This window comes from Natator depressus, chromosome 1 (genome assembly GCF_965152275.1).
Source record: "Natator depressus isolate rNatDep1 chromosome 1, rNatDep2.hap1, whole genome shotgun sequence".
Taxonomy (NCBI): Eukaryota; Metazoa; Chordata; order Testudines; family Cheloniidae; genus Natator; species Natator depressus.
The window spans coordinates 306,360,849-306,384,225 of record NC_134234.1 but is presented as its reverse complement, the minus strand read 5'-3'; the positions used below and the strand labels follow the sequence as shown (position 1 = coordinate 306,384,225).

General features: G+C 41.7%; 1 protein-coding gene across 1 annotated transcript in view; it reads left to right on the top strand.

Moving 5' to 3' along the window:
* The window catches only part of LOC141980761 (V-type proton ATPase subunit S1-like), a 77,745-nt gene that overhangs the window by 25,897 nt on the left and 28,471 nt on the right, over positions 1 to 23,377 (top strand). The window contains exons 5-7 of the mRNA XM_074942347.1: positions 136 to 329; positions 2,654 to 2,691; positions 8,676 to 8,761. Of these exons, the coding sequence (XP_074798448.1) occupies positions 136 to 329; positions 2,654 to 2,691; positions 8,676 to 8,761 (318 nt within the window). The remainder of the gene's footprint in view (positions 1 to 135; positions 330 to 2,653; positions 2,692 to 8,675; positions 8,762 to 23,377) is intronic.

Below are 23,377 nucleotides of genomic sequence, written 5' to 3'. Positions count from 1 at the left end.
TACTTGCCATTTTTTTAAATTGCCATGTTGGATTTGTGTGCAGATTTGAATATCATAATCAAGAATATAAAAAAGCAATCTGCCTGTGTCTTAACTATGAAGCAGATGACTAAATTCTCCACATACTTATTACAGGAACTCCTTGAGTCTTCATCATCCTCTTTAGTTTTATCGGCTGTTGACTGTCAGGCTACCAGTCACCTTTTGGATTATCTTCAAGAATCAATGGATTGGAAGCTAACAGACATAGACGAGTTTGAGCTATCTAAGCTGGAAGTAGACACATCCAAGCCCAACATATTTGTGGTAAAGCTACAGCCAGTCAGCAGGTATGGAGCTTGTTGCAATAAAGATTGGAATGGACATTTCTGTTTTCAGGATTTTCAAGCCTTCTTGAACATGCCATGTGTATTAACCATGTATATAAGCCACTAAAGCCCAGATTTGTAAAAGTTATTGAGGCATTGCTATGCTCAGTGTTGCAACACCTAACTGATTTGGGATCTTATTTTCAAAAGGAATTTAGGCACTTAGGAGCCTGAATCACATTGACAGTGAAGTGGCTGAGGGCCTAAATCCCTTTTGAAAATTGGATTTAGGATCCTAAATTAGTTAGGCGTTGTAATGCTGAGCACAGCAACACTTAAAAACCTTTAAAAATCTGTGCCTAAAACAATAGTGTTACAGGATTAAGAAAGTTATCAAATATTTTGCCCTAAATACACACTCTGTATTATTTCACATTGTCTGTTAAGTTTACCAAGGGCAATATTTGAATGATGTAGAGAAGGTCAATCATATTTTACCTCTGTCATTATCCTAAAAACATTGAGCACCGAATGGAATTAAATGGCAACACATTTATAACTGATAAAGGGAATTATTTTATGCAACACATAATGAACCTGTGGAATTCACTGCCATAAGGTATTCCAGAGTTTAAGAACCTAGCAGGATTATAAAAAGGATTTGATGTTTATATCAATATTGAGATCAGTCTTAGCCACATTAGACAGGATGAAATTATAAATATTAAATTATAAATGATAAAATTTTAAAGGAAATTATAAAATCCTTCATGTTTCTGGGACTAAGCCATCTTCTCTCTGACGGGGTTAGGGAGAAAGTTCCTTCATAGGCATGTTATTGCATGATTGTTAATTATGGGGCTTTTACACCTCTTTCTGGAGTGTCTGGTATGGAGCACGGTTGGAGATAGGATATTGAACTATAGGGACCATTCTCCTGAGCTGGAGATTTCTGTGTTTCTGTTTCAAAAAAAGCTACGAAGCTTATAGGCAGTCCTATCAGGCGCTGTCAGCATTCCTGTTAGGTGCTTTATCTCAATTTAGTCATACAAATTATTGAGTTTGACAGGACTTTGATTATTTTATTTAATCTGATAATAACTTGTTCTGTTGTCAATTTCACCATTGCTTGGCATATTTCTAGCCAGCCTTTCTATTCTCTTCCAAGTGACAGCAGTGATAAATTACTGTAAACATTTCTGTCACTGATGTCATGAGAGGAAAGAGCACATGGAGATGCTTTTAAACATAAAAGTAAATTGTACATGTGAAAAATCTAAAGTTACATTGAAATTTATTTTGCCTCTGTGCTCATTGGAATTTACCCTGTAACACCCTCAAGTCTTTGAATGCTAGCTTTTACATTTATAGCTCTCAGAATTCAGTACAATCAAGCAACTAGTTTACTTTGAAGTTGATGCTAAAAATTTGCAGACCACACTGCAAGATGTTGAGAGCAACATAAAGCAACTTTTAAAATATTAGCTTCCTATTTACAATGTTGAGTTTTGCTTATTGCTGTGCCCTGAAGGCCAACTTATGCCTGCCCCATGCCAAAGGGGGAGGCAGATGCTGGGCAGTCCCTTCTCGCCCTACTGGACCTGCACAGGAGGCAGCTATAATTTGGTTTGCTGTGCTGAGGAGCACTGCCAGCAGCATTAGGAACCCTAGAAGATGCATGTGTGGGCACAGTGAATGTGGGACCTGTCCTGCTTGCAACACTAACCCCACCAAGCATCAACGTAAGAGTGTTGGGGAGAGAAGGGCTGGCTACACAGTTTGCAATGGTGTCGCAAGTCCCTCTTCTCAGTTCATTCCCCTGATACCTCCATACATGCACCGTTGCTTGGACAGTGGAGCTCCTCCCTCGCTCTAGTATAACTCTAACTCTATCAAAGACATAACTGAACCCTAAGATAGCATAATGATATATAGCATGTCACAATACAGATACAGGCAAGAGCTCTGTCCTAAGGGGCTTACAAGCTAATATCAGACAACATGACATAATGAGAGGGGACAGAACTTAATGAGAGGGAGTCTGGGGAGGGAAGGACCAGGTTAATACCAATAACATGGGTTCTTGTTCTGGGGAATTCAACAGCTTGATGGAGCAAAGAAGTTTGAGTTTTTCAGGAATAAAATAAATACATCTTAGTTGACTAGTTTCTTGTGGGCTTTGCAGAAGAAAGAAATGGACTTTAAGGACTGAATAAGGAGGGAGTAGTGGCTTTGCAGATCAGAATAGGAAGGGCATGCCAAAAGTGGCCTTTACCGCCAGACATTTCTTGAGAATATTATTCTGGTCTATACAATATTTTAATTATCTTTCTTTTTTTGTATAGATTAAATGATATTTCTACAAAGGCTTTCGCTGCAAATGGTAAGCAATGTGGCTGCTGTATCCAGGGTTTCATGATTTGGTCCTATTTTCCTGAGGGTGCATGCTATACCTTCTAGTGATTCCCAACAATTGGTATGATACTATTATTAATTCTTTAGGATTCTTTTAATCTATCTGCACCTATATTACTTGTCTATAGCCAATCACCATAGCATTTAGGTACTGACAGCCTGATCCAAAGTCCACCGGAATCAATGGAAGTCTCCCAGTTGACTTTACTGGATGAGGCCCTAAATATGACTGGTCTTTTTGTGATTGATACTATGAATTCCATCCTTGCTTCAGTGTTAAGCCTCTGCTCACTGTGTCTCCTATTTACTTCTGTAAATTTTAGCCCACCCACCCATATGTTTGTACATTATAGTGCACACAACTAAATAGGAGGTGTCAGCTCAAGAGGGCAAGATTGCGGTCTTAGTCTAGTAAAATGGTACACATGATTGAAAAGATTGGGAAATGCTTCTCCTGCCTCTGTAAAATGATAATGGGGCCCTTCAAAGAGTGCTTGATTTTAAGTTTAATTTGTTGTTGGTTTTGTAGGTACCACACAATGCTTTTTAAGGGGGCATCAGTGCACACATTTCTGTATTAAAACCCTTTTTTTCCCCTAGGGTATGTAAGCTAGCTGTAAAACAATTACTATATGCAAATAGACAGTCCTAGTTTTCACAGGGCTTTAACTTGGGCTCCAAATTAGAACTCCTATTATGAGGCTTGCAAATAACTGTAGGGGCAACCTCATGGGTACCAATGATTGCACACACAATCAATTCATTACTGTAGGTGGCTAAGTGGCTGTACAATGTGCCTACAATTATGTGTGTCCCCAAAACTGCAGATCTAAAATCAGAGGCAGCTGTTGGAAATCAGGAAGAACTTCTTAGTTCTGAAGTTAATGGTGCTTTATTTTTGAGTAGGACAAAGTGAATTTGATTTTTAAGTAGAAAGTATTAGCTAGTCTCTGTCTCTGAATCACTGAGGCACTATGGTAGCATCACTAGCCAAAAAAAGCACAAACCACTGGAGAACTAGAAGCTGAGAACTGCCCTAAACTCCACCAGCTGATAGCAGTCCCTAAGGGACATTCCGACAGATGGGGACTGCCAGAGTGTAGCATTTTCTGGCCACACCCCTGAGATCTCTCCTATTCTGGAACCGCAGAGGTGGTGGGATAATGTAGGAATTGGCTATACCCACTCTATGTGTATGGGGGACTCACTGCTCCAGCGAAGAAATGGCCCGTTTCTGCTTCCTTTGCACACCTGAGCAGCAAAAGCTAGGCCCTGGCCTGCATTTCAATTGTGTCATCAGCTATATAAAAGTAGAAATGTGTGCTGGCTCCACAATTCATGTTCAATCCTTTTGGTTCTTTTGCCAACCACGGTGATACCAAAGCACTACCCAATAACTCCTGAAAATATCAGTGACAGTGAATTTAAACTTAAAAAATGAAAAGTTACTGAACTGCTGATTTAAAAAGATCCCACTAAAGGTCTATGGAATTGATGGGACAAAATCATATAGGAATCTCACTGTTCTGTTTCAAAAACTGCATTATATAAAAGGTTCGCATTACAGCTTTCCGAATCATGCATTCCATGTTCCAGCAAATCTGTTTATCATTGGCCACACAACGCAATCCATTTGCCAAATGTTACTGCTATCAGGAGACGTCTTGAGGTCACAATTCCTTGCAAGGTCATTAATTATTTGTATTTATTATTTACTGACGACTGATAGCTACTATTGGTGTTTGGACCAGTAACAACAAATGCCATTTGTCACATCCCTGTAACATGACAAGAATGCCGTAAACCAATAAATATTGTGTATTGTTTCTGACAATGCCAACAGTAAAATCAAGAGAAATACTGCATTCCTGTAACAGTGAATAGCAACTCAAAAATACTTGTATGCATGTCACAGTAAATTCTTTACTTTCTTCCCAGAGGCACGCACAGGAATAAAAATTTTCCTGTTTTTGAGGGGCACTTTCTGTGCACCCCATGGCTGGAGGAGCTCTCTCTCTCTGAGCAGCCAGAGGAGCTGGTTTTCCCCGCTGAGGCCCCAGGACCAGTGGAGATGGCTCTCGTCCCCTCCCCCCAGCAGCTGGAAAACTGGATCTCCCCCACACCCTGGCCTGGTGCCAGAGGAGCTTGCTCTTACGTCCTGGCTCTGGAGGAGTTCTGTGCCTCCACTGGTTGGGGGGTGGGGCATGCCCCAGCTTCCCCCCCCCCCAGCATGCCCCTGTTTCCTCCCCACTGCACATAGTTTTAAAATATGACACAACAAAACTCCAGAAGACTCTTGTGCAGTTTTATTTACTAGAGATATCATGTTTTGTTTAAGATAAGCTAGAAGTCAGATCTGGATTTCAAACACCCCAAAGTTTGACTTGAAGTGATAAGATGATGTAGGTGGTGGTCAGCGTATTATAGAAATGAGACCAGCTGGGAAATTTAGATTAGGGTTCAGATTCTAAACTTCCCCAAAATTCCATGTATCCAGACTTATGGTTTTGGTTAAGATTTCATTTTCTGTGTATGTATGTAATAATTGTGAAAAGATTACCTTGGGCTACGTCTCTCATTTTTTAAAGATCATTTTTTTCTCTCTTAGGCCATTCTTCTTTCACCTCTTCAAGATACTGTGGGGGGGTTTTCCTGATTTTTACCTTTGTCTTGCTCCTTCTGTTTCCTTTCAGTATTTTCTCTTTCCCTCTTGTTTGAGGCGGAGTATATGACATTCACTTGGGATTTTCTCTATTTTCCCTTTTGCTAAGATCCTTCCCTTCTCAGTAGACCCTTTCCTCTATACCAGCTGTCTGCTAGATTCTTCTCCCTTAAGTGCCTGTTCCTGCACCCATTGCAGTCAATGGCAAAACTCCCATTGACTTTAATGATCTGGGATCAGGCCCTTAATTGCTTCCTCATTTATTCCTCCTTCCCTTCTTCTCAGTCTGTTCCTCCTAACCCCTATTTCTTACCCATTACTTTTCTTTCTCCTTCCTTCGCTTTCCTATTCTCCTCTCTTGCTATTTTTTTGCTGCCCCTTCTCTTTCTTTTGACTTCTCTCCTTCCATTCCCTTTCCTCTCCCTCAGTTCTTCTCTTCCTTCCTCCCCACGCAATGGTGTAAAAGTCCAGTGAGGACATCAAGATCAATTAGGAAGTAACATACGATAGTCCTGGTGCTGATCCTGCAGTTCTTATTTAAATCAAGTGCTCACTGAAATTAATGGGAGCTTCAGCAGAGACTGCAGGTTCTGGACCTTCCAGAAGGGAATAGGGGAATTATTTTCTGTTATCAGTTTTGGTGGAGGTTCTTAATTTAGATAACAAATATATAAATATATGGCTGCAGGATTCTAGTTGTACTGCTACTGGCTTTTTTGTGTTTTAACTTTTAAACATTATTATTTTAATTTCATAATAGTAAGTAGGGGTTGTATTGTGCTGGGTGCTGTATAAACACAGAGCTACACACTGTGCTTGCCTTGAAGAGTTTATAATCTAAGAAACATTCTTAAAGATACTTTCAAATAAATGGATAGTGTGTGTGTCATGGGGTTTTGGTATTTTTTGGTAACAGGTGAATTGTAGTCTTTATCAAACATACTGTCCTGAGTGTATTCCCATGACAACTCCTCTGAATAAACAGATTGCTTCTAGACCTTCCTGAAAGCAAAAAGTCATTGATATTCTTGGTAGCTATAGCTACGCTTGTCTCCTTTTTTCAGTGAAATGCTAAATAATGTATTATTACCACAGAAGTTCTTTGGTTATCTTAAATGAGACACAAACACATGCATTTACCTCGTATTATACCTGCGGCAAACAGTGACTCAAGCTGTTGGGTTTTTTAAAGTGACACTGTTGCCTGTGCCTACTGTATATAAATCTGCAGGATGTAATTTCTCAGAACTCCTAGATCAAAGATATAAAATGTAAACCGTCATTTGTGTTGCTGGGGAAAGTCTATGTGAGGGATTTTTTATAGGAGATAAATTTTGTTTATCATTTAAAAAAAAACACTGTTAGATAACTGCCTCTCTTGAGTGAAATTGTTATTGTCTTAACTGTGCAAACTTGGCAAAATCCTGCTGAAAAATAGTTATGTAAATTTTCACCAAAGCTGCCTAAGCGTGAGAGCACAATTTCACTAAATAGGAGAGGTTAAAAGGGTAATGAAATGAGAGCAGATACTGATAAATGAAAATTAAACTCAGTTACTCTAGCTTGTCCACTTAGAATCTGTATAAGAAGCCTGTTTTGGCTGGGTTGTGAAATAACCATTCATCGGACAGGTTTGCTTAGTAGACAAGAAGCAGTAACGGTACCGAGACAGGAAATATTAGCCCACTGACTGACTTCTCCATCAATCACACTGAAAAAGCTAACGTTTCTTGACATTCACCACGTGTGTTCCTTATCTTATGTAGTTTTTTCCTAGTGTTTTCAGTTGCAGTTGGCAAACTTGAGATAAGCTGTAAATTGTCATAATTATATATGATTTTATGAATGATGAATGTTCCATAAGAAAATTCTTTGGACTCCCTTATTGAAAACTTCTGCAAAACTATGGCAAGACACTGAGTTTGGAAAGCCTGGTACTTTGTAATGATTCCTCCATGTATAGTCATAGAATCATAGAATATTAGGGTTGGAAGAGACCGCAGGAGGTCATCTAGTCCAATCCCCTGCTCAAAGCAGGACCAACACCAACACCATATAGTTACGCCACCATCTTCATGACAACTTACCTTATTTTTCTCAGAAATGTTAACAGGAGGACTAATTAATTATCTGTTTCTGCTCCTATTGAAGTCAATAGCAAAGTTCCCATTGACTTCAGAGTTAGTAAGGTCAGACCCAAAATTCACAATCACAAGTAGAATTATTACTCTCAGTATAGTACATACTGTGCACATATCTTAGGTACACTAACCCTTTGAGCTTTGTTTGGTGGTAAGTTTCCAATAATCATATGCTCTGAACATTCTGGGGTACATGGTATAATTTCTCCCCTTATAAACACAGTTTACTAATTCTTCAGCTTTATTTTTAATTAGCTGGTAATTTAACTAGCAGTCTTAGATATCCTTTTCTCATTTGCTGGATGATCTTCTCTTCCGTCACTTTCCTAAAACCCACTCTCGCAGGTATCTTTCCTACTGTACTTTCTTCACAACTTCAGAACCCCTTCTTTATCTGAATTGTTGTCTTGTCTAATGTGGACTGTAACTTCCTTAGGGCAGTGAATGTCTCTTACTCCCTTTTTGTAAATCCAGCCTGAGCTGGAGTACAGTGTCCAATTTGGGGCACCACACTTTAGGAAAGATGTGGACAATTTGGAGAGAATCCAAGGAAGAGAAACAAAAACGGTAAAAGTTTTAGAAAACCTGACCTACGAGGAAAGGTTGAAAAAACAGAGCATCTTTAAAACTGAGCAGAAAGACTGACGGGGTGGGGATCTAAGAAATCTTCAGATATGTCAATGGCTGTTATAAAGAGGGCAGGGATCAATTGTTCTCAATGTCCACTGAAGGTAGGACAAGAAGTAATGGGCTTAATCTGCAGCAAGGTACATTTAGGTTAGACATTAGGAAAAACTTGCTACCTATAAGGATAATTAAGCTCTGGAATAGGCTTCCAAGGGAGGTTGTGGAATCCCCATCATTGGAGGTTTTAAAGAACAGGTTCAACAAACAGCTGTCAGGGGTGGTCTAGGTTTACTTAGTCTTGCCTCAGCACAAGGGGCTGGACTTGGCGACCTCTCGAGGTCCCTACCCACCCTACATTTCTGTGATTGTAAATTATCATACAACTTGTGGTGTCATATAAATTATTTCAAATAATAGTACTAGTAAGTTTAAATACCTATTTATGCTGTTACTTGTATTATGATCATAGATTTTTAGTTCTCAACTTAGAGTTTGGTAAGCTATACAAATGTGTATTTACAGACAAAATAATTGGAAGACTGACTATGATTCTGCAAGAACAAGGAATTCAGTTTTCAGTAATTTACACTGCAATGAGACCTTCAAGGGTGAGTAGTCTTCCGTGTCTAGAGCTGTCAATTTTTTGGAGTATAACAATACTTGCTAATGAATGTTGTACGTGACTTTCAGGATTACACAAGTAAACAGTCAGTCCTGTACAAGACTTTGCACAGAAAGGATTGCCTGGATTTTCAATTACAGATGGGTATTTTTAATAGGCTTGTGAATTTGCCACATTTTTAGTGGTCTTTATAACTTGTAATTTTTTAAAAGCATAATGTTTAGATTTTTTTCCATTTAATTCTTGTCTTTTGCATAAAAAGGACCTTAAATGAAGAACATATTGGCACAGGATTATCAAGTCTTTCATCTCTAGAGGGTTCAAATCTAGATCAGGTCATTATTAGCCAGAAGTTGTTAATTAGCTGATGGATGTAATTGTCCAGAGAACTGAGTTGGTGATCTAAATCTAGTTCCAGATAGATGAGGTTCAGCCAGAACTGACTGCGCTTTTTGATGGTAGTCTGAGGAGAAGGAACAGTAATCAAATAGATACAGACACTGGACTATTTGCAGATGACACACAGATTAGTAGAGAGGTAAATAATGATGGGACAGGTCACTTTTCTCCGTGTGACCTGTTTCTCTTGGCAAGCTGGTTGAAAACAAACAACATAAACTTTAATACAGCCAAATGCAAGGAATTCTAGGAACAAAGAACATAGGCCATACTAAAAGGAATGTGGACTGTACCCTAAAAAGCAGGGACTTTGAAAAGGACCTCAGTGTCATAGGGTACATCTACATAGGGATAAAAACCCATGGTTGTCAGGTCAGCTGACTTGGGCTTGCAGGTCTTGGGTCCCAGCTTCAGATACAGTGGTAGACCAATCTGAAGACACTTGCACTGCTGTTGTCTCTGCTGTCCATGTCCTGTGGATAAAGAGTGGACTTCAGTCTCCAGGGCTTTCAGTCAGGTTCTTTCAAAAGTAGTAAATTCTGTATTTTAAAGAAGGTCCACAATAATAATTACAATGAGTTGTCACAGTTCTTTCCTGTATGAAATGGAAGGAAGCAGTCACTAGCAAATTGCAGATATGCATTTGGTAGATTTTGAAAGAAAAAATTGGGGTTGGTTACAGGAATGTGAGGAATGCTGAAAGTAATTTAAAAGTAATATTGAAATCTGTAATGATTTTAAAGTGATTCATTTCAGAGTAGCAGCCGTGTTAGTCTGTATCCGCAAAAAGAAAAGGAGTACTTGTGGCACTTTGGAGACTAAAATTTATTTGAGCATAAGCTTTCGTGAGCTAGTTGTAGCTGACGAAAGCTTATGCTCAAATAAATTTGTTAGTCTCTAAGGTGCCACAAGTCCTCCTTTTCTTTTTAAAGTGATTCAGTTCAGCCAACTGGAGCTTTATTCAATAATTAAAGTAATGCAGTCATTTTTAATTCTTCTACATTCCACAAACTGAGCCCTCTTAAACTCTTCTACATTCTAAATTCAAGCCCATGTAAAAACACTTCAAATTATTTGCACAGTAAAAGTGATATTAAATTACTGCAGTACTTTCAAGATTTATCAGCTGCCGTAGAGGGCTGTGGTAGGCAGCCAGTAAAGCACCTACTGGAGAGTCATCTATCCATACTTGTGTGTGTAACCCAGTGTTCAATATGTGTTATGCTTCTCTGTCTGTGCTTGGTCCAATGAAGATATGAATGTATTTAACTGTCAGCCAAAGCCAAATTTATTCCTTCACTTCATGCTGTAGCGGTTTATGCTTTACATAGAGGTTACAGGTTCAATCCCCAGTGACAACCAAAGTGTTGGTTATATGAAAAGGAATATTACATTATTCTTTACTTCTGAAGAATGTCACCAGCATCTAGCTTTAAATAAAACTCTTTATACTATATCCAGCATAATGTTTTTGGCATTCACTCCTATTTATAAACTAATATCTCAGGGTACTTTTCCTTGAATGTTCTAGTTATGTGGAGCATTTATCCATTAATCTGTTCATTTGATATTATTTTGTTGGAAAGGAATTGGGAAGTGCTTCCATTCCTAATTACTATTCGGTATGAGAGATTTGCCTTCACCAAGTTGGTCTTCTCCATTGATAAAGGAAAGTGACTTCAAGCATGATACTCTTCTTATAAAAAGATTGGTATTGTATATGTAAATTCACTTTCTGCAAAGGAGATCCCCACTCCAGAGCTGAACAGTTGTTCCTCTTGGCTCCCTTGCAGGTAATTCTGCCTCCTAGCTGTTGCTAAGCAATTCAGAACTAGTGGTAATACCTCCTTGCTGCAGCCCTTTCTCTCTAGTGGAAGCTTCCATAGCCTCAAGCACTACTAAAACAATTATGAGAAATGCTTATCAACAATAAAACATGGGCAGGATTCCAGACTAGAGTCTCTCTCCGAGAAAGTGCATTAACATGATAGAAGTCAAAATCCTCCTGTGATTACAGTCCTTTTTCTCTATTGATTGGGAAAACCAGTTTAGTGAGTGCAGCCAGAGAGCTCTCTTGCGGGTGAGAGGTGGTTGGTGAGCAGGTGAGAGGAGGCCAGGATGACCACAGCTGAGGAAGCAACATATAGAAAATCCACCAGGAGGTAGAGATTTACCCAGGCTTTCTCTATCTGCTTGTTTCTGCCATAGCTTCTGGGTCACGAGCCTGGAGCTAGATGGCTAATACCTTAGAACAGCAGGTCTATGCTGAACTAGTTTAACTAGTTTTGGTAACCAGTTCAAGATTCCTCTGGATATTAGATTCTGTCACATGGGTAATGTGAAGGGTTGTCATCCCTGGGGTGCAGCCTGGGAGCTGTGGGAACCGCTGTGCCCCTCTAAGACACACAACTGGGTTGGCTCTATATTCACACATCTTGGTTGGAGACACAGCCAGCCTCACCTGGACCTGTTAACACCTAACACAACAGCAGATGGTGCCACTCACCCAAATGGAGCCGCCTGAGTGCAAACAGCAGACACCAGCCAATTCCTCAACTCCCCAGGCATACCCACCCTCCCCCCGCTGGAGGAAGAACCCAAAATTATACGGTCTGGCACTGCACAGAGCTCTGTACAATGTAAGCTCATAAATAGTTCACTCTCCTCTCGATGTGGGAAAGATATGCAACAAGCCTGTGTTAACCAAGCTGAGATTTTTCCCCAGGCACTTCACTCAAAGACACCCTGGTTTAGATAAAACAAAAAACAAGTTGATTAACTACAAAAGATAGATTTTAAGTGATTATAAGTAATAGCAAACAGATCAAAGTAGATTACCTAGTAAATAAACAAAACCACAAACTAAACCTAAAAAGAAAAGGAGTACTTGCAGCACCTTAGAGACTAACAAATTTATTTGAGCATAAGCTTTCGTGAGCTACAGCTCACTTCATCGGATGCATTCAGTGGAAAATACAGTGGGGAGATTTATATACACAGAGAACATGAAACAATGGGTGTTACCACACACACTGTAAGGAGAGTGATCAGGTAAGGTGAGCTATTACCAGCAGGAGAGTGTGTGTGGGGGGGGGACCTTTTGTAGTGATAATCAAGGTGGGCCATTTCCAGCAGTTGACAAGAACATCTGAGGAACAGTGGTGGTGCTGGTGGTGGGTGGGGGAGGGGGGCGGAAATAAACGTGGGGGAATAGTTTTAGTTTGTGTAATGACCCATCCACTCCCAGTCTTTATTCAAGCCTAAGTTAATTGTATCCAGTTTGCAAATTAATTCCAATTCAGCAGTCTCTTGTTGGGAGTCTGTTTTTGAAGTTTTTTTGTTGAAGAATTGCCACTTTTAGGTCTGTAATCAAGTGACCAAAGAGATTGAAGTGTTCTCCGACTGGTTTTTGAATGTTATAATTCTTGACGTCTGATTTGTGTCCATTAATTCTTTTACGTAGAGACTGTCCAGTTTGACCAATGTACATGGCAGAGGGGCATTGCTGGCACATGATGGCATATATCACATTGGTAGATGTGCAGGTGAATGAGCCTCTGATAGTGTGGCTGATGTGATTAGGCCCTATGATGGTGTCCCCTGAATAGATATGGGGACACAGTTGGCAACGGGCTTTGTTGCAAGGATAGCTTCCTGGGTTAGTGATTCTGTTGTGTGGTTGCTGGTGAGTATTTGCTTCATTTTGGGGGGCTGTCTGTAAGCAAGGACTGGCCTGTCTCCCAAGATCTGTGAGAGTGATGGGTCGTCCTTCAGGATAGGTTGTAGATCCTTGATGCGTTGGAGAGGTTTTAGTTGGGGGCTGAAGGTGATGGCTATTGGCGTTCTGTTATTTTCTTCGTTGGGCATGTCCTGTAGTAGGTGACTTCTGGTTACTCTTCTGGCTCTGTCAATCTGTTTCTTCACTTCAGCAGGTGGGTATTGTAGTCATAAGAATGCTTGATAGAGATCTTGTAGGTGCTTGTCTCTGTCTGAGGGGTTGGAGCAAATGCGGTTGTATCGTAGAGCCTGGCTGTAGACAATGGATTGTATGGTGTGGTCTGGATGAAAGCTGGAGGCATGTAGGTAGGCATAGCGGTCAATAGGTTTTCAGTATAGGGTGGTGTTTATGTGACCATCGCTTATTAGCACCATAGTATCCAGGAACTAAACCTAAAATACTAGAAAGATTGGATATGAATTAGCAATTTCTCACCCTGGCTCATGATACAAGCAGTCCACCAGGTTTCCATACACAGGCTAAAAATCCTTTTAGCCTGGGACCAACACTTCCCCCAGTTCAGTCTTTGTTCCTCAGGTGTTTCCAGGAGTTTCCTTGTGTGGTGAGTGAGGCCCCTAGATGATGTCACACCCCACCTTATGTAGCTTTAACATATGGCAGGAATCCTTTGTTCCAAAAACAGTTCCCCAGCCCAGTTTGTGGATAAATACAGGTACTTAAAATGGAGTTCAGTATCATGTGGTCTGGTCACACGCCCTTGCTGAGTCACAGCAGCTATTACTTACAGGCCGTCTGAAATGTTTACAGGAAGCCTAAGCTTTTCCATAGCCCATTGTCTTTGTTGATGAACCATTAGCACTGTCTAGCTTCATCACTGTGGTACCTGAAAGGCTAGCTCTGCGTGTTTTCCAGAGTAATCACATTTGAAATACAGATCCATAGTCAATATTCATAACTTCAGATACAAAAATGATACATGCATGCAAATAGGATAATCATATTAATCAAATCATAACTTTTCCAATGACACCTTACATGACACATCTTGTACAAAATGCATCATAATTATGCCATAATCATATCATAATAATATCACTATGACTCAGGGAACTAATGGGCAGGATCTCCTTGGAGGCTAATATGAGGGGGAAAGAAGTCCAGGAGAGCTGGCTATATTTTAAAGAAACCTTTTTGAGGTCGCAGGAATAAACCATCCCCAGGTGCAGAAAGAATAGCAAATTTGGCGGATGACCAGCTTGGCTTAACAGAAAAATCTTTGATGAGCTTAAACATGAAAAGGAAGCTTAGAAGAAGTGGAAACTTGGACAGATGACTAGGGAGGAGTATAAAAATATTGCTTGAGTATGCAGGGATGTAATCAAGAAGGCCAAAGCAAATTGAAATTGTAGATAGCAAGGTATATGAAGAGTAACAAGAAGGGTTTCTACAGGTATGTAAGCAACAACAAGAAGACCAGGGAAAGTGTGGGACCCTTACTGAATGGGGGAGGCAACCTAGTGACAGATGATGTGGAAAAAGCTGAAGTACTCAATGCTTTTTCCCCCCTTGGTCTTCACAGACAAGGTCAGCTCCCAGACTGCTGCACTGGACAGCACAGTATGGGGAGGAGGTGAGCAGCCCTCAGTGGTGAAATAACAGGTTAAGTATGATTTAGAAAAGCTGGCCATACACAAGTCCATGGGGCCAGATGAAAGGCATCCAAGGGTGCAGAGGGAGTTGGCAGCTGTGATTGCAGAGCCATTGGCCATTATCTTTGAAAACTTCTGGCGACTGGGGGAGGTCCCAGATGATTGGAAAAAGGCAAATATAGTGCCTATCTTTAAAAAAGGGAAGAAGGAGAATCTGGGGAACTACAGACCGGTCAGCCTCACCTCAGTCCCTGGAAAATCATGGAGCAGGGTCCTCAAGGAATCCATTTTGAAGCACTTGGAGAGGAAGGTGATCAGGAACAGTCAACATGGATTCACCCAGGGCATGTTATGCCTGACCAACCTCATTGCCTTCTATGAAGAGATAACTGGCTCGGTGGACTTGGGGAAGGCAGTGAATGTGATATACCTTGACTTTAGCAAAGCTTTTGATATGGTCTCCCACAGTATTCTTGCCAGCAAGTTAAAGAAGTATGGATTGGATTAATGGACTATAAGGTGGATAGAAAGCTGGCTAGATCACTGGACTCAACAGGTAGTGATCAACAGCTCGATGTCTAGTTGGCAGCCAGTATCAAGTAGAGTGCCCCAAGGGTTGGTCCTGGGGCCGGTTTTGTTCAAGATCTTCATTAATGATCTGGACGATGGGATGCATTGCACCCTCAGCAAGTTCGTGGATGACACTAAGCTGGGGGTGGGGAGGTAGATAAGCTGGAGGGTAGGGATAGTGTGCAGAGTGACCTAGACAAATTGGAGGATTGGGCCAAAAGAAATCTGATGAGGTTCAACAAGGACAAGTGCAGAGTCCTGCACTTAGGACGGAAAAATCCCATGCACTGCTACAGGCTGGGGACCGACTGGCTAAGTGGCAATTCTGCAGAAAAGGACCTGGGTATTACAGTGGACGAGAAGCTGAATATGAGTCAGTGTGCCCTTGTTGCCAAGAAGGCTAACAGCATATTGGGCTGCATTAGTAGGAGCACTGCCAGCAGATTGAGGGAAGTGATTATTCCCCTCTATTCGGCACTGGTGCAGCCACATCTGGAGTATTGCGTCCAGTTTTGGGCCCCACACTACAGAAAGGATGTGGACAAATTGGAGAGAGTCCAGCAGAGGTAAATTAAAATGATTAGGGCGCTGGGGCACATGATTTACGAGGAGAGGCTGAGGTAACTGGGCTTATTTAATCTGCAGAAGAGAAGACTGAGCCGGGATTTGATAGCAGCCTTCAACTACCTGAAGGGGGTTCCAAAGAGGATGGAGCTAGGCTGTTCTCAGTGGTTGCAGATGACAGAACAAGGAGCAATGGTCTTAAGTTGCAGTGAGGGAGGTGTAGTTTGGCTATTAGGAAACATTATTTCACTAGGAGGGTGGTGAAGAACTGGAATGGGTTACCTTGGGAGGTGGTGGAATCTCCAGCCTTAGAGGTTTTCCAGGCCTGGCTTGACAAAACCCTGGCTGGGATGTTTTAGTTGGGGATTGGTCCTGCTTTGAGCAGGGGGTTGGACTAGATGACCTCCTTAGGTCTCTTCCAACCCGAATCTTCTACGATTCTATGATGAATATGGGGTGAAGTGTCACAAGTAACATCCATCAGAAGAGCTGACATCAACCAACAAAGTAACTTGCAAGTGCCTTGGTGTGCATTTGAGAAGCCAGTGGGCACTATTGTCTTAGATGGAGCTGGGTGGACAGTAAGATTGTTTCTGGATTCCCTGTCTATTTCTTCATATCTAGGCAGAAGCCCCATCTGTTTCTTATTCCACACGGACATTGAAGAGTTTTTTTTTATAGAAAGTCTCTTTCTTCTTGTGGGAGTCTGTGATGGTTTCCCCCCAGGGTGCCACCTGGAACTAGGGTACCACGGAGCCCTCTGACTCATTAGTCTGTGCTCCATCTCACACGGTGCTGCTGTGACAAGCTACAGGCCTGCTCCAGGTCCTACACTTCCACCAGCATTCACACAGGAACACACCCAGCTGCAGTCTCATGCAGACTCTGGCCAGCCACTGCATGAACCAACAATAGAAAGGCTACAACCAAAATAACTATCAGCTTCCCAGCCTAGAACCCCAGAGCTGTACCATCCTGCCCTGGTCAAAACCCTGACCTGTATGAATTTATTATCCAGTTCGCCTCCCCCTCAACGTGGAGAGAGGAAATGCAACAGCCCCTGCCCCTTGAGCTAAGATTCCCAAGCACTTCACTCCAAAACAAAAACAAAACTTTGTTTTATTGTTTTTTGTTTAAACTTACTGGTTTAGATTAAAACATGAAGTAAGTTTATTAACTACAAAAAGATAGACTTTAATGTATTATAAGTGATAGCAAACAGATCAAAGTAGATTACCTAGTAAATAAACAAAACCACAAACTATTAGAAGGATAGGATTTGAATTAACAATCTCTCACCCTGACTGATGATACAAGCAGGCTCACAGATTCTCAAGGCACAAGCTGCACTTGCTTTGCAGCTTGGGATCCCCAGGTTTTCATGCACAGACTAGAAATTGCTTTAGCTTGGGTCCAGCACTTCCCCAGTTCAGTCTTTGTTCTTCAGGTGTTTCCAGGAGTCTTCTTGTCACTCCCTGCCTTATATAGCTTTAGTATATGGCAGGAACCCTTTGTTTTAAACTTGGTTACCAGACCAATTTGTGGAAAAATACAGACGTCCCAAAATGGAGTCCAGAGTCATATGGCCTGCTCACATGCCCTTGTATACCTTGCTGAGTCATAGCAGCCATTACTTACAGGCTGTCTGGAGAACTCTCCGGAAGGCTTACCAGGTGGGGGATAAGCTTTTCATAAGGCCTATTGTTTTTTCTAATGGCCCATTATCTTGAATAGGCCCTTCACAGCTGGCTATCTAGACTGGAAGCATTTTGCCTAGTGGGTGTGGCCCAGGTGTAACTACATTTGAAAGACAGATACGTAGTCAATATTCCTAACTTCAGATACAAAAATGATACATGCATACAAACAGGATAATCATATTCAGCAAATCATTACTTTTCTAATGATACCTCACATGAGATACAAAATACATCATAATTATGTCATAATCATATCATAATAATATAACTGTGATGAATATGGAGTGCTGTGTCACAGAGTCATCCTTCAGTCACTGCTTATACAAGGGAGTCAGTCCTCAGCAGCAAACACGGTGGTTTATTTCTGCATCAGGAAAGGGAATCCCAGTCTCTCCTGTGTGACTGAGCAATTCTCAGTGTTTCTACCTGGGTCCTGATATCTCCCATGTTGGAGGCCTGTATGTGCCTAACTGGGGGAGGGCAGCTGTGTCTTTTTGGAGTCACCCCATCCTCTCAGGTGAAGGTCCCAAGAAGTTGGGGGGGGGGTCAGAAAGGCCTAGCCACACTTGGCACCAAGCCCACTCTATGGGTGCTACAGCACCTAGTTCATCTCTTGGAGGCACTGCTGTTGCCATTTCAGTTGTCTGCTTCAAGAACTCCTTGCTTGGGGTGGGTTTTTGCTCATGGGTTGTGTTATGAATCCTGTTGGTGGTGTTTCCCCAACATAATGCCACATTGTTTCTCTCTGTTATTAAAAGGCTTTTTGCTACACTCAGACTATGTGCTTGCGAGAGGGGAAGTATTGCCTCTTGGAGGTGCCCAGCGGGGGTGGTATATATTTGTCCCAGGTCACTGGGTGGGGGCTCGAGCCGGTTTTGCATTGTGTTATTGGAATGGAAACCCTAGATACTGAACCCAGCCGTTGTTGCTGCCAACTCTGATGGGCAGAAGGGTTACATGTGCAAGGACTGTAGGTTCAAGATGCAATTCCTCACTGACCTTTGTGGAATATGAGGCATTCCACATAAATGTGTTACTCTTGGCTATGAAAATATACCAAAAGTGGAGGATGTGCCTCTCAACTGAGCACAGTGACAGTTGCTTATTTGCCTATAGAATAGTTGTATCATCTGCGGCCAGTGACAGGGTTGGAAAATTCCATTTGTACAGTGACGTTTTTTTAATTGATTGAACATGCTTTACAGCTGCTGCCTCCTCCACTTGCAGTTGGCACACTCACCTCTTCTCGCTCTGATTAAAGTGATAGTATCTGCTATCGAACTTAATCATCTCTGACATCACAATAATGGGAGTCTTGCCGGGGACCAAGGACAATAAGTGTCAGGAGAATGGCCCAAATGCCATTTCCTGGATTGAGACGTACGTGTGTGTGTGTGTGTGTAGTAGGGGATTCACTTACTCATTTACTCTTCAAACCTGAGGGGAGGATATATAGGCCATATTGGGACCTATTGCTGCTAGCTACAAGAAGGAAGAAATAGTTGGGTTTTCCTATCCCTTCCCCCCAGCTTTGAGCACTCCTTTACATTTAAAAAAATAAACTTTAACCTGTGGATGTAGAAAGTATACTTAATTATTGCCCAGCTAACTCAGCCAGATTTTTCCACATTCTATTCAAAGTGTTGTTTAAAATAATTACCAAAGAACTGCTTCAAGCTGGCTGAAGCTAGCTGAATGTTACTGCAGGGAAAAAAAATCACCTGGTTATTTTGGAATCAGAATGGAAGAGGGAGAAAGAAATATTTCTTAGCAATATCCCATGATTTGTTTGATGTTCTGTTACGCTATCCACGTAAATAACTGCAAGTCAATATTTTAACCTTTAACCCTAGATGCTGCAGTGCTGCTTTTCTCAGCAAAGACATTAACGTCTGTAGTGCTTTATCAGTTCATGTGTTTTCTACCCTCTCTGAAGTTCATCTTTTGTTTAATAATTGTATTCCTATTGATTTCAGTAGGAAATGCAGAAATAAACCTCCTCTTATCTGGTGAGGACAGTCACTTACCTTTAATTATTTACATCTTCAGTATCTTAGGCCCAGGACATTGGCATATTTATAGAATATCTCTCTGAGCCAAGAACTTGAATGGGTAATGTATAACAGTATTGACAAAGGGCCAAAGGCAGAACACTCCACAAAGGGAAGTCCATAGAATTCTGCCCACATTGTTCAATTTGGGAAGGGGTTTTCCCTTCTCCCCACAGAGTGAGATAATTCCAGTAGCAAACTTATGGATTCTTCAGGGTCATAGAATCATAGAATGTCAGGGTTGGAAGGGACCTCAGGAGGTGATCTAGTCCAACACCCTGCTCAAAGCAGGACCGATCCCCGACAAAATCATCCCAGCCAGGGCTCTGTCAAGCCTGACCTTAAAAACTTCTAGGGAAGGAGATTCTACCACCTCCCTAGGTAACGCATTCCAGTGTTTCACCACCCTCCTAGTGAAAAAGTTTTTCCTAATATCCAACCTAAATCTCCCCCACTGCAACTTGAGACCATTATTCCTTGTTCTGTCATCTGCTACCACTGAGAACAGTCTAGATCCATCCTCTTTGGAACCCCCTTTCAGGTAGTTGAAAGCAGCTATCAAATCCCCCCTCATTCTTCTCTTCTGAAGACTAAACATCCCCAGTTCCCTCAGCCTCTCCTCATAAGTCATGTGTTCCAGTCCCTTAATCCTTTTTGTTGCCCTCCGCTGGACTCTTTCCAATTTTTCCACATCCTTCCTGTAGTGTGGGGCCCAAAACTCGACACAGTACTCCAGATGAGGCCTCACCAATGTCGAATAGAGGGGAACGATCACGTCCCTCAATCTGCTGGCAATGCCCCTACTTATACATCCCAAAATGCCATTGGCCTTCTTGGCAACAAGGGCACACTATTGACTCATATCCAACTTCTCGTCCACTGTAACCCCTAGGTCCTTTTCTGCAGAACTGCTGCCAAGCCATTCGGTCCCTAGTCTGTAGCGGTGCATTGGATTCTTCCGTCCTAAGTGCAGGACCCTGCACTTGTCCTTGTTGAACCTCATTAGATTTCTTTTGGCCCAATCCTCCAATTTGTCTAGGTCCCTCTGTATCCTATCCCTACCCTCCAGCATATCTACCTCTCCTCCCAGTTTAGTGTCATCTGAAAACTTGCTGAGGGTGAAATCCACACCATCCTCCAGATCATTTATGAAGATATTGAACAAATCCGGCCCCAGGACCGACCCCTGGGGCACTCCACTTGATACCGGCTGCCAACTAGACATGGAGCCATTGATCACTACCCGTTGAGCCCAACAATCTAGGCAGCTTTCTATCCACCTTATAGTCCATTCATCCAGCCCATACTTCTTTAACTTGCTGGCAAGAATACTGTGGGAGATCGTGTCAAAAGCTTTGCTAAAGTCAAGGAACAAGGGTCACTGCAGACCAGGGAAATCAACATGGAGTCTCTCAACCAGCTCTGAATCTCCCTCCTAACTCGCAGCCTGCATTTTCAGGGCCTCCCCTGGCTACATACCCTTATGGGACTGCACGCTTTTAAAAGGAGTGGGAGAGGGGAATGGGAGATAGGAGACCCTCTTGCTCACCTAGAGGAAAACAGCATGCTTCATTTCCCCAGGTTACTCCTACGGCTGAAGTGGAAGCAGGTCTGTGCTGTGGAACTAAAGATTGTGGGTTCAGTTCTGCTATATGAAAAAGGAAATATATAGGTATGAAAGTAAATATAAGGACACTAGAGTAATTAGTAGAAAGGCTTTACATTGCAAAAATGTATTTAGAAGTGAATTAGACTTTTGAGTTAATATTCATTTCATTATATTGTGTATACTCTGAATAATGGAAGTTGAGAACTGGTTGGGGCATTTCATTGAAGAGCGTGTTTGAATCCAGCCCAGTTCATCAAGAATGGTTTCCATCTTAATGGATGTTTGGTGGTCCTCACATGAAATGAGTTTGATGGGTTTCAGCTCCTGTGTCACAAACCCATCACCATTCTTTGAACTGAATTGTGAGCTCTTGAGAGCAGGGACTGTCTCTTTACTACATGCAGCATCTAGCTTGCCCTTAAGGGCTGGAAGGCTAGGACTAGCCAACTCTGATTAAGATCTTAGATTGGGTCAGGTGTTTCTACTAAAGAAGCATGAGGAAACTAAAGAAGCATGAGTGACTACCAGAGGCAGAAGGCCTGGTGGTAAGAGACCCCTGAGGACAGAACTCAAGACTAGCTGGGTAGTTGTTGTTTTCAGTTTTGGATTGTTGTATTGGGGAAATGAAAAAGGGTAAAAGCCTGGTCCAAAGGGCCTATGAGACTGTGTTTGGTGTGAATGGAAAAGGAGAGCCCTGAAGAAGGAGGAATTATTAACAGGGCACAGCAGAGGCACCCCTAGCCATGAGAGGTGGCAGACCCAGCTATATGCCCTCCACCACTAGCTCTGGCAGCAGGGGCCATAATCACATCACTTGAATATATTAACAAGAATTGGTAATGCTGTGATTGTCACATACACACTGGGAGCATCAAGGTGTTGCAAGGAAGCCTCAAGCGGAGGGTCTGGCTTTTGTAAAACAGAGCCATAGGTGCTTCTGTCTCTGGAGGGTTAAACAAAAGTTTTATGTGTACTTCCTCAAGCTGGGATAAAACATGCACAAATGTTCCAACTGTAGAACCCTGAAGTCAAAACTGAAGTTTCCCAGCAGGGGTATTCAGCCTGCTGTCCTCAAAGGGTTCGCCCCACCACATGAAGTTTGGCTATTCCCACCCCTAGCTTTTGGGTTCAGGAAGCCTGCCATGTTTTAACTGTCCATGCTCAAACTCAGGAACTGGGTATCTCTGGATCCTCTCCTTTCTGATTGGCCCCAGAATCTGCTTTCTTCCACCAGTCTCACCTGGTATATCATGATTAGGTCAGGGCAATTATCCCTGGCCTTTTCTGCTGAGTTGTTGTTAAAACAACCCAACTGATTCCCAAGTGGCAGTGTTCTCCGGTGCTCACTAGAAAGAAAAGAAAGTGGGGAAATGAACGGAAACAGGAAAAGACTATATTTCATACTCCATTTGTATCACATTCACTCATTTAATGAGACCATATGCAACATAAGAATTTTATAAACTACAGAAACCTGCTGTAATGTATCCAGCTCCACAAAGCACTAGACTACCCTGTCACACAGGGGTATTTAAAAAAATTTACAAAGAGAGACCCCCTTCAAATGATCTAATCTTTTGACCAAAAATCATGAGATTTTTTTAAAAATAATTTCATGAGTGTGGGAGTCTAACTCAAGGCTTTTGGGATTTGCAGTGTTGTTCTGAAGAAGTGAATGGTTGGGTGAGAGAGCTGAGCGTAGCAAGAAAGGGCTACTGGACTCCGTTCAAGTGCCCAGATACTGCTGCATAGGAGGGATAGCTTTTCCAACTGCTAGGCTGAAACAGCTCACACATGTTGACAGAACAGTGCCCAGCCTTGCCTAAGCAGCCACCTGCAGTACTTTGTCTTTCTATTGTCTCAACACTAGAATGAGTTTTGGAAGGCAATTTTGCAATGGAAAAACCTCTCATTTTTTAAATGAATTTTTTCACTAAAACGTTGATGTAATCAATTTTCTTTTTTTTTTTTGCCTTTTCTAAAATATTTGACCAATTTTTATCAAAAGTATCATAAAAAATGTTATCAAAACAGCCTTTGATATTTTTCATTTACTGGGAATTGGGGTTTTTTTAATTTAAAATATTTTGATAACTGTTCTTGAAAAATCATGAACATTTTTTTTAAAGGACAGAAAGTGATTCATATTTGAACACTTTGAATAAAAACGCTCTGAAAGTTCAGAATTTTGTTCGACAATAATTTTTCATTTTTCAGCCAGCTCTGTTCCACACTATTGTTCACTTTCATTTATACTCAGTCATTTGCCTGAAGCTGTTGCTGTTCCCATTGGTGGCTCACAGACTGTCTGTCTGGGCACA